This window comes from Meleagris gallopavo, chromosome 11 (assembly GCF_905368555.1).
Source record: "Meleagris gallopavo chromosome 11, MGAL_WU_HG_1.1, whole genome shotgun sequence".
In the NCBI taxonomy this organism is placed as follows: Eukaryota; Metazoa; Chordata; class Aves; order Galliformes; family Phasianidae; genus Meleagris; species Meleagris gallopavo.
In genome coordinates, this window is record NC_139414.1 from 18,301,590 (window position 1) to 18,325,732 (window position 24,143).

General features: G+C 35.2%; 1 protein-coding gene across 10 annotated transcripts in view; it reads right to left on the bottom strand.

Moving 5' to 3' along the window:
* The window catches only part of NLGN1 (neuroligin 1), a 494,803-nt gene that overhangs the window by 162,420 nt on the left and 308,240 nt on the right, over positions 1-24,143 (bottom strand). For 8 of the 10 annotated variants that reach the window (XM_085232837.1, XM_085232836.1, XM_085232835.1 and 5 more), the window contains 2 exons: positions 22,475-22,534; positions 13,796-13,948 (listed from right to left, as the gene is read on the bottom strand). In XM_085232837.1, coding sequence (XP_085088963.1) covers positions 13,796-13,948; positions 22,475-22,534 — 213 coding nt within the window. The remainder of the gene's footprint in view (positions 1-13,795; positions 13,949-22,474; positions 22,535-24,143) is intronic. The other 2 variants (XM_085232842.1, XM_085232841.1) reach the window with 1 other exon arrangement.

Consider the following 24,143-nt stretch of genomic DNA (forward strand, 5'->3'; position numbering starts at 1 on the left):
CCATAGAATAAAGATGGTCTAATAGACTGAAATGAGATCAACATCAGGTGGGTCTCCCCATGACAGGAGCAAAGCAACATTTAAATTAATATAAGAAAATAAATAAAAATTCTGACTAATTTTTGGCCTAAGGAATCTTCTGAGTAGGTTTTTGGGCTCTTTTTTTTTTTTTTTTTTTTGCTCTTGATTGAATACCATCTCATGGTTACATTACACTAGTAATTACAATCTAGTGCTTTCCTTATGAACAACACAGTATTTTCTAAGAATTATATTGTCAGATATCACAAATGCAGTCAAAAATTACATCATAATTTCATCTGATGGAAATATAAGAATTGATCTATTTTAGTTACCACATAACTTACAATTTGTTTCCGGGTTTAAGTAATATCATATATTAATATGGTGTTTTCAAGATATCATTACTGAGTACTTTATGCAAATCCCCTTTTATAGTCTTATGTGTTAATGATCAACAGCACTTTGATGAAAATATTCGATAAACGCATGTTTAAAGTTGTTTTAAGTTACACGAAATGATAAAACACCTCCATTCTCTCTTCCTTCCTTGGGTACAGGTATCTTTGCCACAGCTATGTTTCTTTTCATGGAGTAAAAAAAAAAAAAAAGAGTTGTGACTTTTATACCACACTGAACAACTGATTGTTTGTTGTGCTGAGTGTTAGTGCTGACCCAGTAGCAGTGTTTTACAGTCTGAAGATCAAAGTGCAGTTTGCACATCAAAATCAAATTCAAGCTTTTGTTTATTACTCTCTTAACCTTTCATCTGCACTTCATCTGCTTCACAGAGCACTGAAAAACACAAAACCAAAAATGTTCAGAAACCTTGTTTCAGTGAGTGATCTTTATTTCTTGACCTATCTTACTATTAACAAGTTCTTGAAATTCTTCAATCACTATGATTACAGTTACATTCCTTCTGAAAGGTGATTTAATATGCACGACATTTTTTTTTCATTTTCAAGAGAAAAACAGAACTTGATTTGCCTATGTGATGTTTACATTAAGGACTCAATCTTAATGACAAATTTGATGAAGTAATGAGGTTTATCTCTAGCCTTGCCTTCTCAACCTTGTATTCTTTTAAAACCAACATTATTTTAGGGATTCTTAAAGAAAATGGCACAAAAAGTATCAGTTATATGTAAAAACTCTCAAGGGAAAGGAAAACAAAACTATTTATCAGTTGTATTCTTACAGAGGAATTCCCAAAGATGTCTTTAAAACAGCATACTGCATTCTGCAAGTTGTTAAGCACAGGACATCAAACCTGCTTTTTGCCACTGCTTCATTCCAAAGCATTTCAGTACTTGCATTTATTGAGAAGCTGCTATTAAAAGCACCTTCAATCTGCCTTATACGTGTCAACTGCTGAAAGCTATTAGCTGTAATTGGCAATTTATTTTTTTTCCTTTTACTGCTTTTAAAGTATGATCAGGTTCCAAAAAGTAAGGTTTTAGAATTTTGCTAATGTACCCTAAATGATGTGTTCACCAGTAGAGTAGGCAGTTTTCAGTGAAGAAACTGGTCTTCATCAACATATGCTTTTACAATGTGTATCAAGAGATGTAAAAAAAAATAGGTGGTCAGGAATTGTGAAATTCTCTGGAAAAGGAACAGAGAGATTAGTGAGAACACAGAAAACACCTCCTGGCATGACTAAAACAAAGGAAAAAAACAGAATGCCACATAGGTCAGTGGTTGGCAGGCTGAACCTACAATTGGTACCAAACTACAATGAGCCGACGTTTATCAGTGCAGGTACACTTTACACAGGAATCCTTCCTAAGAGAAAAAGCAGAGGAAAAATGGAAAGAAAAAATAGTCTTCCACTCACTGATAACTTTCAGGCAGTCTTTACAACTCAAAATCAAGAGCCCCCTTCCAGAAAAATTCCAATTGAAAAAGCCCTAATAAGTAGATGTAAATAATATGTAGATTAAAGTAGAGTGATTAATGTTTGACAGAAGAGCATAGTTTGGAGGTTTTTTTGTTAGGTTTTTTTTTTTTAAGTGTGTGTGCGTCTAAGATTCCTTATAATGGGTTATTAATTTTCACGAGTTCAATCTATAGTTTAGAAAGGCTTACAAAGATTGTCAGGAGTACAAAGATCAGACAGGCAAGCAGAGAACAATTCATTTGCTGCTGATCATCCTTTTCCTGGGTTTTAGGATTACAGAATCACAATCCCAGGTAGCAGGAACCTCTGCACATTTGGTCTATCATATCCTCTACTGAAGCATGGTCAGCTACGGCAGGTTACACAGAACCACATCCAGGTGGGGTTTGAGCATCTCTTTGGAATGGAGACTTCACAACTTGTCCGAGAAACCTGCTCCAGTGTTTGATCACCTCTAGAGTGAAAAGGTTTTCCTTATTAGGATTTCCTGTATGTGTGCTGCTTATCCTTGTGCTAGATATCACTGAGATGAGTCTATCACCATCTTCTTTACTGCCTCCTGACAGCCACTTATACAGATTGGTTGAGAGATGATTGCAAGGCAGCCTCACAGGGCTTACTGTTTCACAAATAAAGATCCATGCCCTTCCAGCAACAGCTGGATGCCAGATGTGATACCTTAGGGCATCTCCCGTGCTATTAGACACCTGTGTGAGCAACACAATCATCCCACCCAACACAGCACCCATGCAAGGGTAGGGGTTTAATGTTTACAGATTTTACTTTGAGTTCAACTTCTAACTGCTAGGGCTGGTTCATAAGTACAAACAGATGTCAGTCTGCATACGGAGGTGCCTTTTGTAAATACTCCTAGAAAGTTCAGCTCAGGAAAATAACTTGTTCAAGAGATTTTTTCCCAGAGACAGTGATCAGCACTGCCAATCATTTTCATTTCCTGTAAAGATACATGTTTTTCAAAAAATCTTCCTCATTTTATACAAACTCAAGTTGAAGCTAGTGAAAACTAAAGCCTTTCAATATGCTTGTTTTCATTTCTTCTGGTGCCCTGCATATCGCTTACTTGGCAATGGAAAGTTCAGAACCAAATTCTGGATGAATTTTTGCTGGGTTCTGCAACTTTGCAAGATGACTTTAACAACAACTAACTATTAGTGGACATTGATCGTCACAAGTAATTTTGTTTCTTTCAGAGTGAGATTGATTATCTTTACCTAGCTCGCGCAGATCTCCAGGGAGGATATGTTGAGGAACCACACAGAATGTGATGAAAAACGTTTTAAAGGACTCAGGAGTTTTAGCAGCAAAAGACTAACTAAGCACTTGTGTAAATGAAAAGTGCACATCTCATGACAAAAGCTCTTCTCAGTGTAGCAAGGGAAGGGAACTTCGTTTATCTATTTCAATCATCCAAATGCCAGTTTTCAATCATTAATTGGAAATAAACCTACCTACTTAGTCCCATCTTTCCTTTTTTTTTCTTTTTTTTTTCTTTTGAACGGTAGAAGAAAACCACAGAAGAGCAGAGGAAGACTCACATACTGCTAGTGCAATGGTGGTAGGCTACAAAGGTGATAGTAACAACAGGAATAAAAAGAAAGCTAAGTACATGATGCAACCTTTCCTTGGAGCTCCAGGCAGCAGAACAAGATCCTCCATCAGAGGCATCAACAGCAACTGCTTCTCCTGTGGACACTGCACATCACTGCCTCTTTGGTACAACATATGGTATTTTCTAATTGTGGCTGATCCTAGTAAGAATAGACAAGGTTCTACCAAAGTTGAGGATCATGACAGCTGCTTGCAACTGCTTTGCAAGAGGTCTTGTTCTGGTAATCTGGAATTTGGAGTGGTCACATGACAACACTGTCTGAAAAAATGTGTCCTTAAGATTATCCAGATTATTTCTAACTGTTAGCTGCATCTTTGATAAACTATAGCCATATAATGCTATTTTTTTCATTTCTGTACATCTGAAGAGAAAAAAAAAAAAAATTAAATTGAGCATTTATTATGATCCTACTTCTTCAAAACTACCAGTTCCACTACACTAAATATCTTCCTGTTTGTAAATTTGTTTGCCCACAGTACTCTCAAAAGAAGCTTATCAACAAAAACATCTGCTGCCATGACTGAATTTGAACCTGAGATCAAAACACTCCCTGTGATCCATCTATAAAAGGAAACCATCCAAAATCTACATGGAACTTTCAGAGGATGAAGAAATATTACATGCCCATACAGAGGGAAAGAAAAAAAAGAAAAAAAAAAACACCTATGCATTATTTTAAAGGTCTTTAAAAATGCAGTCTTAAATATTACGTTCTGATTGTTACTTCCATAGCATTCAGCTTAGAGACAACTGCAAAGACAGAAGTCATTAAATCAGATGCTGAATTCTGCAATTGCTGGAAAATGCAGGTAGAACCTTGCTGTCTATCAGTAACACACAAAACATTTTCAGCTGGAGAAAACTCACATCAGAAAATAACTATATTAGCAACGCGAAAGCAAGTAAATTATTTTTCTTTCCTTTTCTATCAAGAAGAAAAAAATGGGAAATAATGAGCACTTTTCCATTTTGAGTTCTCTTTTAAATATAAATTTAAGAAGTTAATGAAAAACAAAATCTAGCAACATGCATCCAAACAGCTATTCATTATGACAACAGGAAAAACTCAGAGATTGTTTCTAAGCTTGGAATACTCAGGATGTACAGGTCTATGAAGTGTTAAAAGACAAATTACCAGAAAGAAATGATGAAAAGAATGTTAATATTCTTTTTATTGTGAACATTTCCCTTTCAGTCTCCCATAAAGTAGCCTTCCTAGTTAAGGGCTGTATAAAAGGGAAAGGAAAATATTTAGAGAATTTTTTTTGAAGAGGCATGTAATAATAAAGTGAGTAATTATAATAGCATTAGGACACTCAAGAGTGTATTTTATAGGGTCATTAATATGGTTCATGGGTAGCTGAAAGCACATGGCCTTTGGCCTCATGCCTCACAACACACATGGGGCATACATTAATGGCCCTGTAAAGCACACCCTATTGTGTCTCAGTGCTTTAATAAAGCCCTGCAGATGAAATGCAAAACCATTTTCAGTTGAGTCAGAGTACTTTCCTGACGTTGAAAGGGAAATTACAGCCACAGAAGCAAATCAACTCATGTGCAATACATTATACAAGCAAGTAGAGATGGAAACAAACTTTTGGGGAAAGAATTTAATTTACCCATATGTTTCTTGTTGAAATCAGTGAGAAGATACCAATTAATGTTCGCCAACTCCATGGAACATTAGAACCTAAGTAGAAAAACAAGCTAGGGAGATGCTTGCCTTTTCTTTTTTAAACTTTGGATCTATATTTTACTATGCCTCCTCTATTTCTGTTTCATACTGAATACTTCATTATCACTTAACGAGAAACAAAACAACCTCAAAAATTTTTACAGCATACCTGCGGCAACTCACTCAACCAGAATCCTGATGAAAAGTGCTGAGAAGGTGAACAGATCATGATGAATGTGGGAGATTTCATGAAATCAAACATTCAACAGCTAACAGAAATGTACGGTGAGGAATCATTTTCAAAATCAGTGGAATTCTTGAACACATAGTGAATATCTCAGAAAAAGACTGCTCACCATTTTTATTCTATTACATTAGAATCCTGGCACATAAAACGTGAAATATTACTGCAGAGTAATGAAAAAGCCCAAGTATACCTTCTGTCTTACTTCTCATTTTTGAGCAATGATAGACCCCCTGAGACATGCAGCAGATATTTCAAACACTTAGAAAAGATACATCATCTTACTTTTTTCCAAACTGTTTAGTTTGCAAAATGTACAAAACAAGAGATACTGAAAATACTTCTACAAAGACATCAATATCTATCGCTTACATTTGCTTGAAGATAATTATTGTACTTTGCATAAAAAGGGATATTTATCAATATTCATCATTTACCCAGTCTTCTGTAGGACTTCATCTAGCAGTTTGCCATGAAACGCGCATATTCAAATTCAATATTCACAAAATAATAAATATTTTTCAGTACATCAGGAAGTGTAAGAAAACAGCACACCAAACAATGTGGTCTCCTATATATTCAATTTGGAAAGTAATGCAGGTTGCTATATTTTAACATACGCTTTTCTGTGTTAGCAGAGGTAGTTATCTGCACATGGATCCCACTAGATTGAAGAACAAATCTATGACCTGTACTGCTGCCAAGAGTTTTGGACCTTCTAAATCTACTGTTCATATTACAATATAGAGCCATTAGAAAGTTCTGTGACAACTTTAGAATACAGAGCTTGCTCAATTCATTCAAAAAGTATCATGAGGTATTACAGCAAAGAAGCATCAAATCAGTATTTGAGTTAGCACCTCCAATTGTAAACTACATCACACATGCAGAAACATAAAATTTGAGCAGTATTATGCATTTCAATAGGTTGAAAAATGTGAACAACATTTTCAATCAAGATCCTTGTTTCCTTGTTATGTTATCCATTGCTTCCAAGGATCAGAAGTATACAAAACTGCTTCATTTACATGTTAGAAAAGTCATGACTATTTCAACATACGTAATAAAATACAACGAAATGGGGATTCAAAACCATGCTTTCTGTGCTAACTGTGCTATATCTGGGAAGAGATATAATCTAGATGCTGAGCTATAGAATATTTCTTAACGTTACATTATTATGATCTTAATAACTTCTTAATCTTTCTGCCTTGGTTGAAAATCAGAAGATTATTTCAGTGTTGGAATGCTCTGCAGTGAGATCAGATTGCATAGAAGTCCTAATTTATTCCCACTTCTTGGCTTACAGAACCTTTCCTGGGAAGTGTGGCATACTGGAAAATTCCGTTTGCTTGGGGGGCAGGGGCAACTTTGGTGCCCTAACAGGTCTCCCATCAAGAAGCCAAAGGCTTAGAGTGCTGTATAGAAGATAATACATTTTGAATACACAAAACATTTGTAGTACTGCAGATGAGAAGTTATGTGCAGGGATCAATGACAGTGTAAAAGTAATTTAGTCAAATATTACTTAGAGGAAAGTGCAGGTAGCTACACATAACTAGATGGTAAGAATTACAAACTTCATGTAGGATAATAGGGTCAAAGATTTAATTTTTTTTCCCCGAGGCAGTAAGATTTCCATAATTAGTCTTCAATGAACACTTTCTCTTTCCTATTTCACAAATATTATCAAGTTGAAGTTTATTATGAGTTCAAAGATTAATCTGTCAAAACTGAAATATATTTGTTATATGAATTAATATTGATCAAGGGAACTTATCTTACCAAAAAGCAATTTCTCTTTACAGCAATGACACAAACTGTTCTTATACTAAAACAAATAGTTTTTAAGTTTGTTAGTTGTTATTTTTTGTTTACCAAAGAAGAAGCCTAATGACAAACATTAGAACAAACCTGTTAGTCAAAGGGTACCTGTACCAAGACAGAAACCTATTCAATGGCAAACAAAATAATGTCTGTGCCCTGAAAAATAAAGAAGCGAGTATATATTCATCTATCTAAGCAGATGGATAATGTCAATTTGTTGTGCTAGAAAAAGCACAAATAGAAAAGAAATGGTTTATTTTCAAAGTGCACTATATATTCAGGGTTCCCATTTCATAAATATCTTGCATGCTGTGCACTGCAGTTGACCCTTTAAATGTATCTAGTCAATACCCTATTGTTTACTTCAAGTTCATTTTGTCATTTTGATGGTACAGATTCAAATGTGGCAATCTTCCTTTCTCTGCTTCACTGCATACATGACTCCCTTTGGCTGATACTAGCTCACAAAAAAGCCACTAAAATGTCATTAATTAGAGCTGGTTTGAGATCCAAATGCTAATTCTATTAGCAGATCTATGAAATTAGGACACTGTAAATCTAGATGAGTTGTGCTTGGGCCTCCTGCAATCTGTGTTGACCTGAGGTTACCTACTATATTAAATAAGAATTGTCTAATACATTTTTAGAATGCTATGTGTAAATCAGACCGTGTGAAGTATGTCACCAGAGGGAATAGAAAGCTGCAGCATGCTTTCTATCTTAGCCTGTTCTATTTATCCAGTATTAAATTTATCTGGAGTGCTTCATATGAAGAAACAGCGATGCTCAAGGATAAGGTGGGGTCAGATAAAACCTTCAGGACAAGTTCCCTTCTGTGTCACCTCAAAATGATAAAATTTCACCTACGAACAAGTTAATATTTTTATATCTAATAGAAACTTGTTACGAAGCTGTCAAGGGTCCTCAAAAGTATTTATGAATCACATTCTCTGTATGTTCATCCAATTCAGAAAACTTAAATGAATGATTTTCAACTGCACATTTTCATGTGCTTTGCTATTAATTTTCCATCTTTACTTTCAGTGTAATGTACTTTTAATTAGGCAATAATATATAATTTTCAATTCATCTATCATTTCTACTCAAATATATTAGTAAAGAGAGAGTAGAAAAAGGCTCATCAGAGACCTCTTTGTGGTAAAGCAAAGCTGGAAGGAAATGCCAGCTCCTGATAGTATCTTTAAGGTTTCATAAAAAGGTAATGGATGTGCTTGTCACAGTCACTAATGATCAAACATTTTCCCATTTTACTGGATATTAAATTGTGAACTGTAAAAGAAAACTTCATGGTCTAAGCAATGCAGCCAAATAATCTCTGCTTTTTTTTTTTTTTTTTTTTCTCCCTCTTATGTCTAACTAACACAAACCTTCTTATTCCACTGTTACATAAACTGAATAGTTACTATGACATGGATAGGTGAAGAGGATTATTTTTGAGGGGCAAGACAGTTCACCAGATTGCAGAATAGGCCATGGATTATACAGGCAAAAATGCCTAAATGTCAATGAAGCAATTTTTGAAAGGGTTATGTCTAAAGTTAATAGATATTTTTGAAAGCATCTATTGAGTGTATTGAAAACATATTTGAAAGATATCTTCTGTTTAATATTTTCAGTACTATTACCATGATAGAAAAGGCAAGGCAAGAAAAAAAACAAAAGCAAAACATTTTCTGATGGAAAAAATACTCAGTAAATTATTACCCCCCCAAAAAAAGAATCAAATAGTTTAACAAATAGAATAAATCAGATCTAATTTGAAAGCACTGAAATAAATTAGTTTTCTATTCTACTTAGGAAAGAAAATGAAAAGAAAACAAGACAATGTCTTCCAGTCAATCACAGTGGAACTAGACTCCTGAAATCATGGAATCATTTGAGTTGGAAGGGACCTGCAAAGGTCAGCTAGTCCAACTTCCCTGATAAATGGCCAGGTACTTCAAAATTGCTCTGATTTTTTTTTGCTGTGTGTGCTCATCCCTGTGTTTGATCCTGCAAATGGTCAAAATAGTTAGTTCTTCAACCCATGGGTAATGGCAGAAATGCAAGGCCTGGGACAAATTGCCCAACACGTACTGCAGGGCTGAGTCTATATTTCATGTCACTCTTTTGCCTGTAACATATTGCTGGTTGGCTTGCATTATGTGAGGAGCAAAATATATTTTCAAGCCTATTTTCCAAACACATGTATTCTAACATACATCAACAAATAATGTTAAAGCGTAATAAGATTCATCCTCTGTTCACTTCATTGTTCACAAAATTCTCACAGCTGCTAACAAAAGAAACATAAGAAGTTGTAAGAAACAACTTTCGCTGCAGTGTTTTTGCTTTGCTTTCCTTTGCTTCAGTATCTTATTTTACACGACCGCTTCAGCCCACCATAGCCATCTGACACAACAAACTATTGAAAAATTGAAGTTTAGGCTGAAGAACACAATAGGACTCTAAGAATAGCTCCTGTCAAAAGCTCTGTGCATAAGCAACAATTTTCTTGTTGTATTGCTTCAAATTGTGGGCAAACCAGGCTTTTCTGTATCGAGAAGCACTGTACTTACGAGTCTCATTGATTTAAGTTCAATCATTGGCAAAATAAGGAAATAATATTTATGAGGAAACCAGGCCTTTCAAACATAGTGCTACAATAAAAGTGCAAATAATTACAAACTGTCATTAAAAGTAAAAAATGGCCAAAAAAACCTTGGAATGACAGCTCACTGTTTCTGTGGGAAAAACCATTGCCTCATGAAGAGGAAAAAATTGGGAAATTTAAAGCAGTGGTTTACTTAGAGATTCCTCTGAATTATTCTTCCATCACTCAATTCAGTTTAATCGTGAACTGCGTTAAAAATGTTTTTCTTTCAGATCGATTAAACTCCAGTGGCCAAAAGATAATCAAAAGCAAGAAACAGAAATTAATAAAATGAATAAATGTGTATTCAGTTGGCATAAATCAGTTTACAACTTTCTCTTTCCTCCTGGAAACTTAAACTAAAGGGGAAGAAGCCAATGCTGGCTTCTCCTTTTCAAAAGAAAGAACATAGAAAACAGCACTGGGGGTATTAAATCCATCTATCATGATCTTTGCCTGGATGTTAAATAAACTCTTTTTATAATCCCTTTACGTTTCTTTTATGAAATTTAAATAAAAAGCTCCTGCCTTTTTACCAGCTGGAGATATTTTAGATAAACATTTGAAAACTTAATTTAGTTGAGTTCAAAACCCAAATTTATCTTCAAATCTGTCTTTTCATAAAAATAAGCTATAAAACTATAAAAAATTGTCTGCACCTACTTCTTGCTGTCCTTCAAGGACATCAGACTACTGACTAGAAAAGATTGCTTGCACAAGACTCGCATTTAAAAAGACTGTAAAGAAGATATAAATAGTCTGTCTCCAATGGTTTCTTATTCAGTACTCCCCAAGTTTCCAGGGCAAACAATTCTCTACTCCATCTCATCAATATCTAAGGAAAGATTCTAACAGACTTTCATTTTCAGACTTGCTTCAGACAAAGACAAAATTGGGTCAGAGAACTCTCAGGGTTTTTGTTTGGTTTATAAATGCACTTGCTCCACACTTCAATTTTTATTATTATCTTTACCAAAGACATTCCACTTCTAAGCATTCTAAAATTTTAGAAAGAAGCAAATCTCGCATCTCTATAAAATGTACTGCCTCAAGCAGATTAATCTACAGGACAAAGATTGTTTCAGCTCAGAATAAAAAGAAAATACTCTGAACTGTACCAAGAGTTGCCTGCTATGGACTTAATAACAATAATGAAAAGAATCCAATATAATACACATCCTCCCTTCCCATTACTATCAGTTCGGACAAAAACTCTAAACATTTCCTTAACCGGATTTCTTGTTAAGAAATGTCACAGGGAGAATCCTGGTTAAACCAATGGCAGAACTCCTAAGACTCACATGGATCATCTATATTAAGATATTCAGCCACAATGACTGATACAAGAAATCCAGCCATGAGAAATGGGAAGATAGTCCCTAAATCTTCTCCTGTGGAGAAAGAATCCCTATATTACCTTTCAAAGAAAGAATCCTTATATTATTTTCCCCATACAGCCAGGCATTTTACACAGCAATGAAGTGACATCTAGTCTTCCCACAAGCAATGGACAGAGAAGCTAAATCTTATGGGATGTGAGTCAGGTAAGGGAAGCTGAGAATTTGTCAGCTGTGTATTTGTAAAAGCGTGTCTTTTTTAATGCCACTGAAAAGAGTAATGTTCTGCTGTACCGTTATGGACAAGCATTTCTGTACACTGATGAGTACAAGTTTGAAAACAGAAAAACCTGATATCTTGTGTGATTACACAAGAGTCCAACTCTGAGGCTATCTTACACAATTGTCTACACACTAAGAAATACAAAGAAACCTGGAAGAAAAAAAAAGCAAACTGTGCAAATTTTGTTTTTTGATTGCTAGCATGTTTCTACACTGCCTATCTAGAGACGTGTAACCATTATTTATTGTATTCCTGGTAGATGGCATTGTACCGGAAATAAAATACCTGACTTTTACATATAGTTAAAAAATACATTTATTTTACTAAGAAAGCACTACAAACTTGATAAAGGATTATTTTAGTTGGTTTGAAAGTAATCTTAAGTATACATGCCAATCACCAGACTCTGCTGTGAGTTTTAGAGGTTTTACTGCAATAGGTCCCACTTGAACGAAAATTAACACTCCGCTCCTTGAAAGCTCTGTAAGAGCACAAAAGTCAAAGAAGCACAAAAGCACAAACACAAATGGAAACCTCCCAGGCTCAGTAAGATGTTAGCAGTGGGTTACCTCAGGTGGTCTTAAAATTCCAAAAGGAAAAGCCATTACCGTTAATGAAGAAATTCTCATCTTTCAAGCAATGAGCATGTTCAAACACTGCAACTACAAGTAAATTTAGGAATCAGACTACATAATTTATAAAAATAAACAATTTCTTCAGATGACGGCTACTATATTACTGGACAGAGTACCCTTCTGGTATAAAATACACATAAATGTTTGAAATATAAAGGACAAGCGCACTTGTTTGTTTATAGTCACAGATTACAGATTAATAACCACAGCACTAATATATGCCCAAGGACTCAAAGTAAATTGGGAGACAAACATGCAAAATATCAGTACTTTCTTCCTTAAAGAAGTACATCACAAATGAAACCTCCAACCAGATGCTAAGGAGATAAGTGCAGGAACAAACAGCCATTTTTCTGATTGTTCTGGAATATATTCCAGCCTTTGTAAAAGGCAACTACCACAGATTAGGTCTTCAAAATCTAAGTCAAAATCCATTCCCAGTAAAAAATAAACTGTTTTCAGATAGCAAATTTTAATACGGCACCACTGGAGATAAATTGCAGAAATGATGAAGCAGGAAAAAAAAAAACAACAAATCAATTATTATGCTAATTGATTTCAAAACAGAAAGAAACAAAGTGTTGATAAAATAAAATGACCATACAAAAGAAAAAACAGAGTAGCAGACCTTGGTGTTGCCCAAAAACTGAAAATAGAGTTCACTGATCTTCAGAACCAACTTGCTGCTCTGAATGACACCTGGCTTATCGAGCTACTTCAGATGTTACAGGGAACCTATGCAAATACTGCAAAATTACTGTTCTGACTTTTAAAATATCTGAGAATTGGAACCCTACTGCAGGAGCCTTAGCAAGTAACATTGCAGTAGAACACGCAGCACAAAACAAACAATCATATCATTGTCACAAGACCTGTCCAACTTTTATCATATCTGTGACCATGGTGAACAAATAACAAAGTATATTTTTTAGAAATACAACCAACCAGAGACATACCAATCAAGTCTACCAGCAGCATCAGCATATCTTATTCACCACGTTTGAAACAATCAGAAGTAGCTCTATTCACTCTACAATTTGGTTTAGAAAAGAAGTATTGGAGATATTTGAATTCTAACCACAAGTCATTTTAAAACCACAACGGAGCTCAAAACAAATAGATATAAAGTATAACTCTTACTACATAATATTTTTATAAAGTTCTTAGTTTTTTCAAAGCATGAAAAAATTGTTAATCAAAACTTAATCACTTCCAACAAAAAACATTATTGTCTATGACTTAACTTATATATATAAAAATAACTAATTCACCTATCTATGACGTAAAGCATTGCCACTATTCACAGAAAACAAGATCTGGTCTGAACTACTCAGCAATGGAAACACCTGCTTGATATCACTAAATGCAAACCAAACAACACAAATAAGACTTGCAATGCCATTTATCTCATCCTCATAGTAAAAAATCTTTTTTTTTTCTTTTTGACAAATTTTTAAACCAAAGAAAACAGTATCAATAATGTTTTTTTGTTTGGTTGGTTTTTTTTTTTGAAGAGTACACTCATGTATAACACGAATCACATTACATATATCAGGGATTAATGGAAATCTGAAAGCTTCTTACCAAGTACCCCAAGGCGATAGTTGACTGTGATGACTATCACATTCCCATAACTTGCTAGAACACTGCCATCATATAAATTTCCAGTGCCTTCCATGTAGGACCCTCCATGTATATACACCATCACAGGCTTAGGTCCCCCACTGTCCCGAATGTCTGGAAAAAATATTAAGACACATTTTATCTCAAGAAAGCTTCAAACAAAGATGCATGCAATATTTACTTATTTACTTATTTAGTGAGGTTATTTTTCTTGAAGTGTTTCTCAAGCAACATCTTGACATAAGAAAATGGGCAGGTGACATAAGTGTTTCCTTGTGTCTTGCAAACTTATAGCTAGAGTTCATATTTTTGAAACACTTATTGGCATCAGTAAAGCAGAAAGGGATTGAAAATGGTAACACTTGCTCAAATGCAATGGGACCGTGGTCTGATTGTGTTCCTGCTGAATTGGATGTAAAATGTATATTAACACCACTATGAGCACATTTCTGCATAGCCTGAACACTTCAGAAAATCTCTGCTCATCCTTTTGCTCACTTAGCTGAAGGCAATCCATCATATTAAGATAAAGAAGCTTTCTCCTCATACACTTATAACTTCCAGTATGACAAATCAATAATTTATAAATTACAAATTCTTTATAAGCTTATAAGTTAGCTGTCTTGATAGTTCTGAAGGCCAAAATTTTAGAAATTACTTGGAAGCTGTTTAAGACCTCAGACACACATTATATATATAACCTGAGTAGGATGATGGTTAAGGAGAGTGGGTACTTCTTAATTTATTGAACTGTGGCACTAACTTTATGCCACACCTGAAGGGGATGACCCTGCACTCAAACAAAAATCAAGTTTCGTAAATGTGACACTGAACTCAAGTAACAATTTTAAATCTTAGTAGCTCTACCATTCTCTCAGAAAATTAGATATTGACACATCTTTTGAGGTTTCCTTTTGATGAGGACATTGATTTGTGTATCATTTCCCCCTCAAATTGTGTGATTTTCAGATAGGTGCATCTACTCAGGACAACATCTTGAATATCTGAAAACCTGAATCACCTCTGCTTCTTGTGAGGACTGCTCTTAAGCACCAACTAAAAGAAATTGTTAATCGAGGACTGGTGGAATAACATTTGCTTTTAAAGGTTTATTTTTCTTTGACTGGAAAGAAAAAAACTAAAATGCAACCTTATAGTTTTCATTTGTCTGGATTAAATTGTATTTTGAGCTAATTTACAAGCTAATTCTTTTCCCCCATCTGACATAAACTCTAATATTCCATTCTAACAGTTCTTAAAAATAAAGGCAGTAACAAGAGAGCACATGAAACCAATGAGGAACTGCAATGCATATTCTAGTTCAAATATGTTTCTGTCATTATGTGAGCATTCAAGTGAATTCCCTGATTACTCACTTCAGCATCTGAAAAAATCTCAAACGTATTGTTGATTCCTTCAATTTGGATGAACCTTATTTAAGATTCTACTAGGTAAGATCACTCTAGACTTACAGGAGTTGTTCTGAAGCACTGTAAGGATGACTAGGGAAGGGCAGTTAAACTAAAAGCCGTGCTTTTAAAATTTGCTGGAAAAGATCAGCACAGATGTGTCTGTTTATAGAAAGCCAGGTGCTACTATTATTTTGATATTGACTGTGATTTGAAGAAAATGCCAGAACGGTCAAGATCAGAAACTGGATCTTCAATATTAGAATTATTAGAACAATCATTTATTCAAAACTGAAAGGATGATGAAAGTTTGTACATGAAATTGCTTATGTTGCTTTCCTGACTCAAGCATACAGTAAGGGCCCTCCAATTTTCAGACTGCAGTACTACGGAGTTACTTCTCTTCAGCATCCATAGGATAGAATTGTAAGCTCCTGATGTTTAAAATCTACACCAAGGAAGAAGTATTTTGAAATTCCCACACTGTTTTCAGTAGATGGCATGCTCATAGCCTGTGCCTTTTTTTTATATTGCTATTATTTGGTACAACTATGGAAGCAATAATAAATTATTAAACTGAAATCATTGTCTGACTGTTCCCAGCAGAAACTGTACACACTTAATTGTATGCTTGGTGGTAGCACAGGGGGAGACTGTCTCAGAATTCTTCTTTAATTAAAATTACATAGAATTACAGAGCACCAACTGTGAACGGTAATGAAATGTTGGTCTGTTTATCTGGGAAATAATGCTGGGATATTTAGAAAAGAATGGGTGTCTTTCTTCTGAGAAAAGCACGCAGTCATGACTAAAATCAGACAAAATTTACTCCGACTAAATTCTTCGTGTGCCTTATTTTCGTCACCCCGTTACTACTGTGTTTGTAAACATTACGTGCAGATAAAGAAAGGCTAATTTTCAACTCAAAGAGATCACTACAGTTCTTTGTGCTCACGTTGTTCAGGAGTAGTCTCTGCTAACTACAGTTACATTTTCTCACATACATTAATAATAGATGCTCATGGAATTAGATGAGCAGTTATTCATGGAAGTAGCTTGCTCTAAACAGGCCTAAATAACTGGGGTGCATGTTATTATTATATATATATAATAATTATTATAAAAATATTATTTTATAATAGCAATAATAAAAAAAAGGCAGAGGCTATGAGCATGCCATCTACTGAAAACAGCGTGGGAGTTTCAAAATACTTCTTGCTTGGTGTAGATTTTATTTCATCCAAGAAATGTAGATTTAGATACAATTTAATTTAGTTGTGGACAGTACAGTTTATAAAGTGCTGCTTTAAACAAGACACACAAGTAATTTAGAGACACACAGCAGTAGCACTGTCCAAGACGCTTCTCAAATTCAACTCTTCTGTATTTATTCACACAGAAGATAAGTTTTGATTGCAATGATTTGTTTGGCTTTAAAGTGCTAGTTTATAAAACATATAAGTAAGTCTTACGATACTGCTGTGAATGATCTTATTTATATGCTGTATACATTAACTTTCTTATTATGATTTCCATCATCTCTCCTCTGTACCTTTCTAATGTTTGTTGCAACTGCTTTTTATGCCAGCTCTTAATTACATTGCAGGCAATTTAGGAATGGGGCTATTCTTTATTCTGTGTTTGTTATATCACACAACAGGGAACTGGGTCTGACTGTGAATATTGGCCACTATTGTCATATATAACAAAACATAATTACACATTCAGTCATCTGAAGCTCATGTGAGTTGGCCACATGACTTAAGTATAATTTGCAGAAAACAATCAAAACAGGAAAGGAAGAAACCTCATTGGGATACAGCTCACAACAACAAGCAGTTTACTGTAGATGCCACAAGCAGTATTTGCTAAATGAAAACTTGGGATTTTCTAAAAAAATTTCATTTCTAAATAAAAACTGTGAAATTGTGATGCAGACTTTTAAGTAAACTTCTCATGTTTTTTGGAACCTGAAATAACACTGAAGCAGTGGATGACTTTTAGGTAGGTTACTGTAAAACCTACACATTCCTCACACAGATCAGAGTTGGATAAGTTGGAAAGTGCTGCAATTTCACAAAAAATTTTCCTATAAGATTTAATGGAGCATAGTACCAAGCAGTGCAATCCTTCTGATTGTTTAAAAGCCTATTGAAAGTATGCAGTCTTGCAGTTCAAATCCCTCAAATGCCTCATAGATGCATGCTACAAATTAGCAAGTGCCCTTATCAGTACTAATATGTAAACATCCAATTAATGTTATATTTTAAATCTGTGATGTTAACTAGGTGGCCTGAGGCTGCTAAAATATCTCTTGAACTTCTGGTGGGAATGCACTGAAGTTTCAGCCATATTTCATATGTTAAAAGACTGCCTCCACCCATCAAGTTTGAACTAAATATTAATAACTTTTTCTTCCATCTATTTTTGTATCTGTGAAACCAAGGGATCATTGGGGGTACCCTGGAACGCCTAATTACTCTTGCCTGAAAGAAAGGGATTTGAGATCCTGATGGAGATCTATTAAAAATACATTTCTTTTGCAATATAAAAAAAAAAAAGATGGAATTTTTGAAGGCTACTACAGGTATGCATGTGGAGCACGTTCAAATTACAGCGGGATCTCAATGGCCAGCTAAATAGCAATTTTAAGTTGTTAAAGGATGGCTAGAAATGCAAAAGCTCAGACTCTTCACTGTACAAGCAATACTCAACACTGATAAAAATATAGCAGAGCCCCAAAGAGGTCCTTAAACTAAAGGTCTGTCAAAATTTTTACTATGCTTTTTTTCAAGTGTTAATAATATCACTGCATTCATCATCTGAATTGAGCTTCTCTGTGTAAATGGAAAATAACATTGCCGAAATTTGATACGCAAATAACATGAGCATCTGTACACAGGAGTTGGAATTTGTGCTACTCCTGCCTGGATGGAACTCATTAGAGGCCATAATTATAGTTGGGACTTGTGGTTGCTTTGTGAGGTAAATGAACATGTTCCGTTGTTTACTGATCTCTGAAGTCCAAAAACGTACAACTAGAGCCAGAAGGAAAGATTGCTTCCCTCCCCATTTCTTACTACGATAGCTGAAAGCAGACAAAAAGCTAAACTTAGCAACCTAGTCTATTTTAATACTAATAGAGCAATAGGATTTTCTGGAAAAGATCCTGATTTCTGAAACGCTTTCTTCTCCTGTGCCAGTGAAGCCACAGTCTGTTAAGCATATGAAGGAAATTGCAGATGGATTTTGCATCATTAGCAATTTAAAACTGAAGAGAGAATTTTGTTTTTGATTTAAAACATGCTCTGGACCAAGAACTTCCTTCATTCTATGAAGTTCAATGGCCCCTGTAAGGCAGAGCATCACACTAAATGATCAGAATGATCACAGTTACAGCCTGTGAACAAACAGCAACATCTGTTCCCAATCTGTCTCCTATTTCACAGGAGGGATTGGAACGGAGAAGGGAAGAATAGCTGCATCTAGCAATTACACTGCAGCCTTCACTTCGAGGCATGCACTGACAGTTCCCTGCTTTGCCGTGGACATGGCATCTGCATTCTTCACAATGTCTGTATTCCTCATTTCTAAAAATGGAATAATAGCATTCCTCTATCTCAGAAGGATGTTGTGACAGTGAATACATTAAAAATTGAGATGCTCAGATAACACTGGGGACTAAATAAGGATCTAAGATTGACAGATTGATTTTCTAAGTAATGTGTGTATGACAGAATGGTGGATGAGAAGAATTCATTTGTGAGCAATCCTTCATGGATATTTAATATAGCACTAACTACTTAGAAGTCCAATTGTGATCACTGAGTATGTAGTCTGATTAATAACTTGTGTTGCCGTATTAAGTCATGCTAGGAATTTTAGCATAGGGAAAATAAGAGTGCATAAAGAGATTCTTTCTTTTCCTCCTGTAGCCATATTAAATGAAGCCAAAGTATTGCTCTACGAAAATTAAGACTGGTAGAAATATATTAACATTACCCAGATATTTTGCTTTTTAAATCAAACTTCTCCTCTAGACTGCATGCACACATGAGGAAGGTGCTGTTCATTCAACTGCTGAATGACTTACATTTTGCTTCTACACTAGATCTTGCTTACTTGAATGCCAGAAAATAGGCAAATACACCACTGCTATAAACATTCAAAGATGCTCACTGGTTGCAGGGTCTTTTAGCCACTCATATTTTTGGTGCCTGCCCAGGTAATTCAATTTTTATTGAACAGGTAAGCAATCCCATGGAAGGGGTTACACAAACAAGAATGCTATCAGACTGGGAGAAAAAGGATATTCATATAATTTGACTGTGCACACATTTCACATTGGTAAAATCTGAAAACACCTAAAACACCTTCATTTTTTTTTTTAACAGCAAATTTGCAGATCATTAGCTGGTAATGTGCACTACTGCCTTTGGGTCTTTTAAAAACAAAAATGAAAAATGATCTAATTAAGCCTGGTCTACTGGTTGCAGCACATAGCAGAGATCCATGTTTGATTGCTGATTCTAGCGCTTGTGCTGACAAGGTTTGGCCAGCAGTACTGGTAGTGACTCGTGGCAGATAGGAGTAGGAATATTGAACACTGTTTTAAAATGAAATCTTCTGATCAAACTCTGATGCGTGAATGACACAACATAGAATACTTTCCAGGCATTTGAGCCAAGGAGCTACTATGAGAGATTTTTCATTGAGAAAGGCTTACAATGAATATAAGTGGGAGCTCTGAAATTCCTAAGTAATACAGAAACCATCCTGGGCATTTTAGAAATCACTGGACATCTGCTTAGGTAGCTTGGATTCTGTGGCTATGTTAGGCAGTCCTTCTCACCATGCGAGCCAGGTCTCCCTAATTCCAACTACATCATTAATTCAGCTTAGCGTTGGCTATTTGTTCCCAGTATCACAACTGAACTTTTAATCAATATAAAAATCTATCATACTGCAAAAGGAAAAGTGTTTAATGGGCAGATCAGAAATCGAGACAAGTAAGATGGCTTTGTACTTCCTTTCTCTTTCCTCATACTCATATCCAAATACATGAGAGGTAGTTTGTGAACTCCTCAGTTCTGAATATGCAACACATACAAGAGCTCCAGTGCAGAGAACAGGTTCACAAAACATGGGGCATCCAATGCAACTCCTCCCCTGAGAGACAGTGAAACGCTGTGCCTCAGCACACATGGTTTCTACTAACCTAGCAGACGTTCCCAGCAGCCTTCAGCATCTATTGGTCATAAAATTTAAGTTTGCCCTGTCTCTCTGTGACTCCTGGAAGTAGCAAACATCAAATTAATGCTTGCATTCTTCTATTGGCATGGAAAGGAGAACAAAACTGCCACTTGTATGCCAGAGAAAATTAATCCTAGTCCCATAAAATACAGAGATTTATTAATGTTGTAAATGTGTTTCTTTCCCTCTAGTTTGACTGCTGTGCTCTTACAGTCCTCTCTCCCCTACAGCTGTCGATGTGGGATTTGGGTTTTCCCTGACATGGATGCGGGTTCTCCAAAGACTGAGATCCCTACTCTCATTTGACTGTGTGTTAAACTGCTTTCTGATAGCAGCCACTGCTGAATTTTAGCAAACTGTTTTAGTAGTATCCTGTAAGTGTGTCTACTTCAACACCGGCTCAACAACTGTTAAGGCATTAGCATCTGTCCTGGCAGCAATACAGCAAATTAGGAGAGCCATGAAGGTTCACTTGATGAATAAACCAGGTTTCAAACCGCTTCTTGAAATATATTGTTAAAACAAGACAGACTCACTCTTACAGTGGCTAATCCAATGTAACGTGTCTTAGAGAATTCACAAGAATATCTTTTGCCATGCTTTGTCATGAACTAATGTAAAAATGACTGGGACTCATAGATCTAAGTGGATCTCAATTGCCGTACTCAGTTCTGAATAGCGTGAGAGCTTTCAAATGAGTTTTTCAATTAGGTCTTCTTTCAAATCTTGAGCCAGCTGGTGGCCTTTCATGTACATACTTAACTTCCACTTTAGAAGAGGATCAAGGAAAATGAGAGAAGTTTGTGAGTTTACATGTAAAGTGTCTGCTCTGTTATTGGCTAAGAAGCTGAATGCTCATAGTTCCCTTCCTTGATCTTTTGTGGTAAGACCAAAACAGTTAATGTACTCTACGATTAAAATCTTATTAAGAGCCTTACTGTTTACAAATTAGGCTTTATTGTAATATCTGGCCCAAAAAGAAATGTTAACAGAGAAACAAGTAGAAACTACCTGGCTCATGTGTTTTACTCATTAACCATAAAAAATATAAAATATGTGCTTAAGATTCAGAACTTTGAAATAAATCTAATTGAAAGGAGGAGACTGCTCAGGAGATAGAGCCCCTTGTTACCATTTTCACAGCCCTGAACAAAAATCAAATCTGCTCAGCTTATAACAGACATAATTCATAAACAGAATTGTATGCTTGACATTTCAAAGTTTTGATATTACTTGGTAATAGGGATTCTAAGGAACACAAGCAGATAGTTATCTTTGTATACTTGAAGAAAACAGATGGGATCAGATTCCTTTAGATGACATCAGCTTAGCTCCACTGAATTCACAGTTGCTGTGCAGAGCCTCACCAACTGCAAGTACTGCAGCTGCTCCAGGGCTGCCCCTCTTCCACAGGGAGGTGAGCAGTTGTGCAATTACTTGTATTTGTTCACTATAAATGCAGAAGGTTTTGTATCTGGGGAGATTCAGTTGCTTAAGAGACACTTTTTAAGTTATCTGTATTGTTCCTTTTATGAACAAAATATTTGATAAGTTTATCAAACTGATATCAGTCAGTGAAAAAAAAAAAACATCTTTTTACTTGGTGAAATACATAGGGTTAGAAAACATGCAAAAAGGTGTACAGAGAAACTTTAAAAGAGTGTTAGTTCAAATAGAATGGACAAAATTGAGTCAAAAGGTGGAATGCAACATATCAAAAGTCCATTTCAAGAAAACGAAAAACCCTCTGCTTTAAATATTGTTACTGTTTTGTATCAAAACGTAGAACTTAATGACATTTTCTTTTAAAAAATGTAAAATATATATATATGTATAACAACAAGCAAGAAGACAAAACACATCAAAAATGGGAATAAAAAAAACTCTTCAAAAGAAGACAAGAAGTCAAAAAAAGAGGGGAGAAAAAAGATTTTCAGGGATCCTTGTCATGCAAATCAGTTTGGCGGCAAAAAAATACCTTCATCTTCAGCACCGTCATTATCACCTAAATCATCTGTCTGTTTCTTTGTAAGGGGACCTAGGATTGAGAACGGAGAAAATGGAGGAAAAAAGACAATTCAAGAATATACAAGACTGAGGAAAAAAAACAATGATATTAAATTCCCATGGACGTTTCAAGAAAAGCATTTGCAAAGAGGGAAATCTTAGTTTCTAACAACCAATTTTTCATTACGTTTTTAAATATTACTGCAAAACCTTCCCTAGGGGTATGGCTATTAGAAACAACCAGCACAAGAATCAAAGCGTGCCCAGTGCTTTATTTTTGTTAAATGAAGAATCAAAACTTGTTTACTAAAAGCATACCCACTGTAATAAACTACAAAGAAGCACTTACATTTCTTATTAGGAATAATGGAGACAAATGCCAAATTATCTTTCATTTGATACAATGAGGTAGCTAATAAACGTCTGCTTTTTTTTTTTCTTCTCCTTCTTGATACATTTATTACATTCTCATTTTAAGGGAACTGTAGTTTCCCTTGAAACCTTTGACCACCTGCTGAGATATCTGTGAAGAACCATGAAAATCCATATGTAAAGTCGAAACAAATGTGAAATCCCAGACCGACTGAAAACAAAGATTTTTGCCATTGATTTCAATGGGGCCAGGGTTTCACCACAGTATACAGAAGTTAAATTGCGTGTGGAATTGCACTTCTAGCTTGGGCAGAATGCACTCTATAATAATTTCTTACTTCCATAAATAGTTTACAACACCATTTTTTTCATGCCCAGCACTGTATCATTAGCAAGTCTTAATAGATTCATTGCATTTTCCAGTGGGAAAAATGCCCATGCTTTTACTGAGTAATAAAAATATACACCAGAAGGAAAGTCAAAGGCCATTTTGAAAATATTTCCACGTCATATTTTACACACTTATGCACAAACAAAAGACAGTTGGAACTCAGCATTATCTTTCCTTTTTTTTTTCTTTTTTTTTTTTTTTTTTCAGAGCTCTCATTTCCATGACATTCTGTAATTTGCATGCAAAAAAGCAATCAGTACAAACACAGGACTAACAACAAAAAAAAAAAGCCAGCCAAGCACAGAGTTGAAAATAAGAACCATCTCATGCATAAAATAGCAATAGACAAAAACACCAACAAAAAAAGATGAACGGTATGTGCTGATATTTGCAGTAGATGTAGGCAAGAGACATGCATTAAATCTGAGCACCATTGTTATAACATTTGCACTGAAAAAGCTCTTCTTTTACAGGATATTAGTCATTCAGCAGTACACTCGTAGGTTTTTGGTGAAATACTATGTATTTGAGTGATGCATTTAAAAAAAATAATAAAAAATGTTCATACCAGGTGCATGGATTTGAGAAACAGAAACAACCCATGAAGCACCACGAGATTTTAGCTGCGAATTCAGGAGCTGGACCATGTTACTGAGAACCAAAACTCAATACCTCAATTACTGCATTAGCCAGAAGTATAGCTTTAAACTTATTCTAAATTCAGAACCACTAGAATTACACATGAGAAATTAAACACAAGCATTTTCATAGTTAGAACTGCAACAACCATTCTGTAGTGAGCACAATAGCTTTTTCTACCAGAAGCCCTGATTGTAATCCTTACAATATACAGCATCTAGATACCATGATCATATCT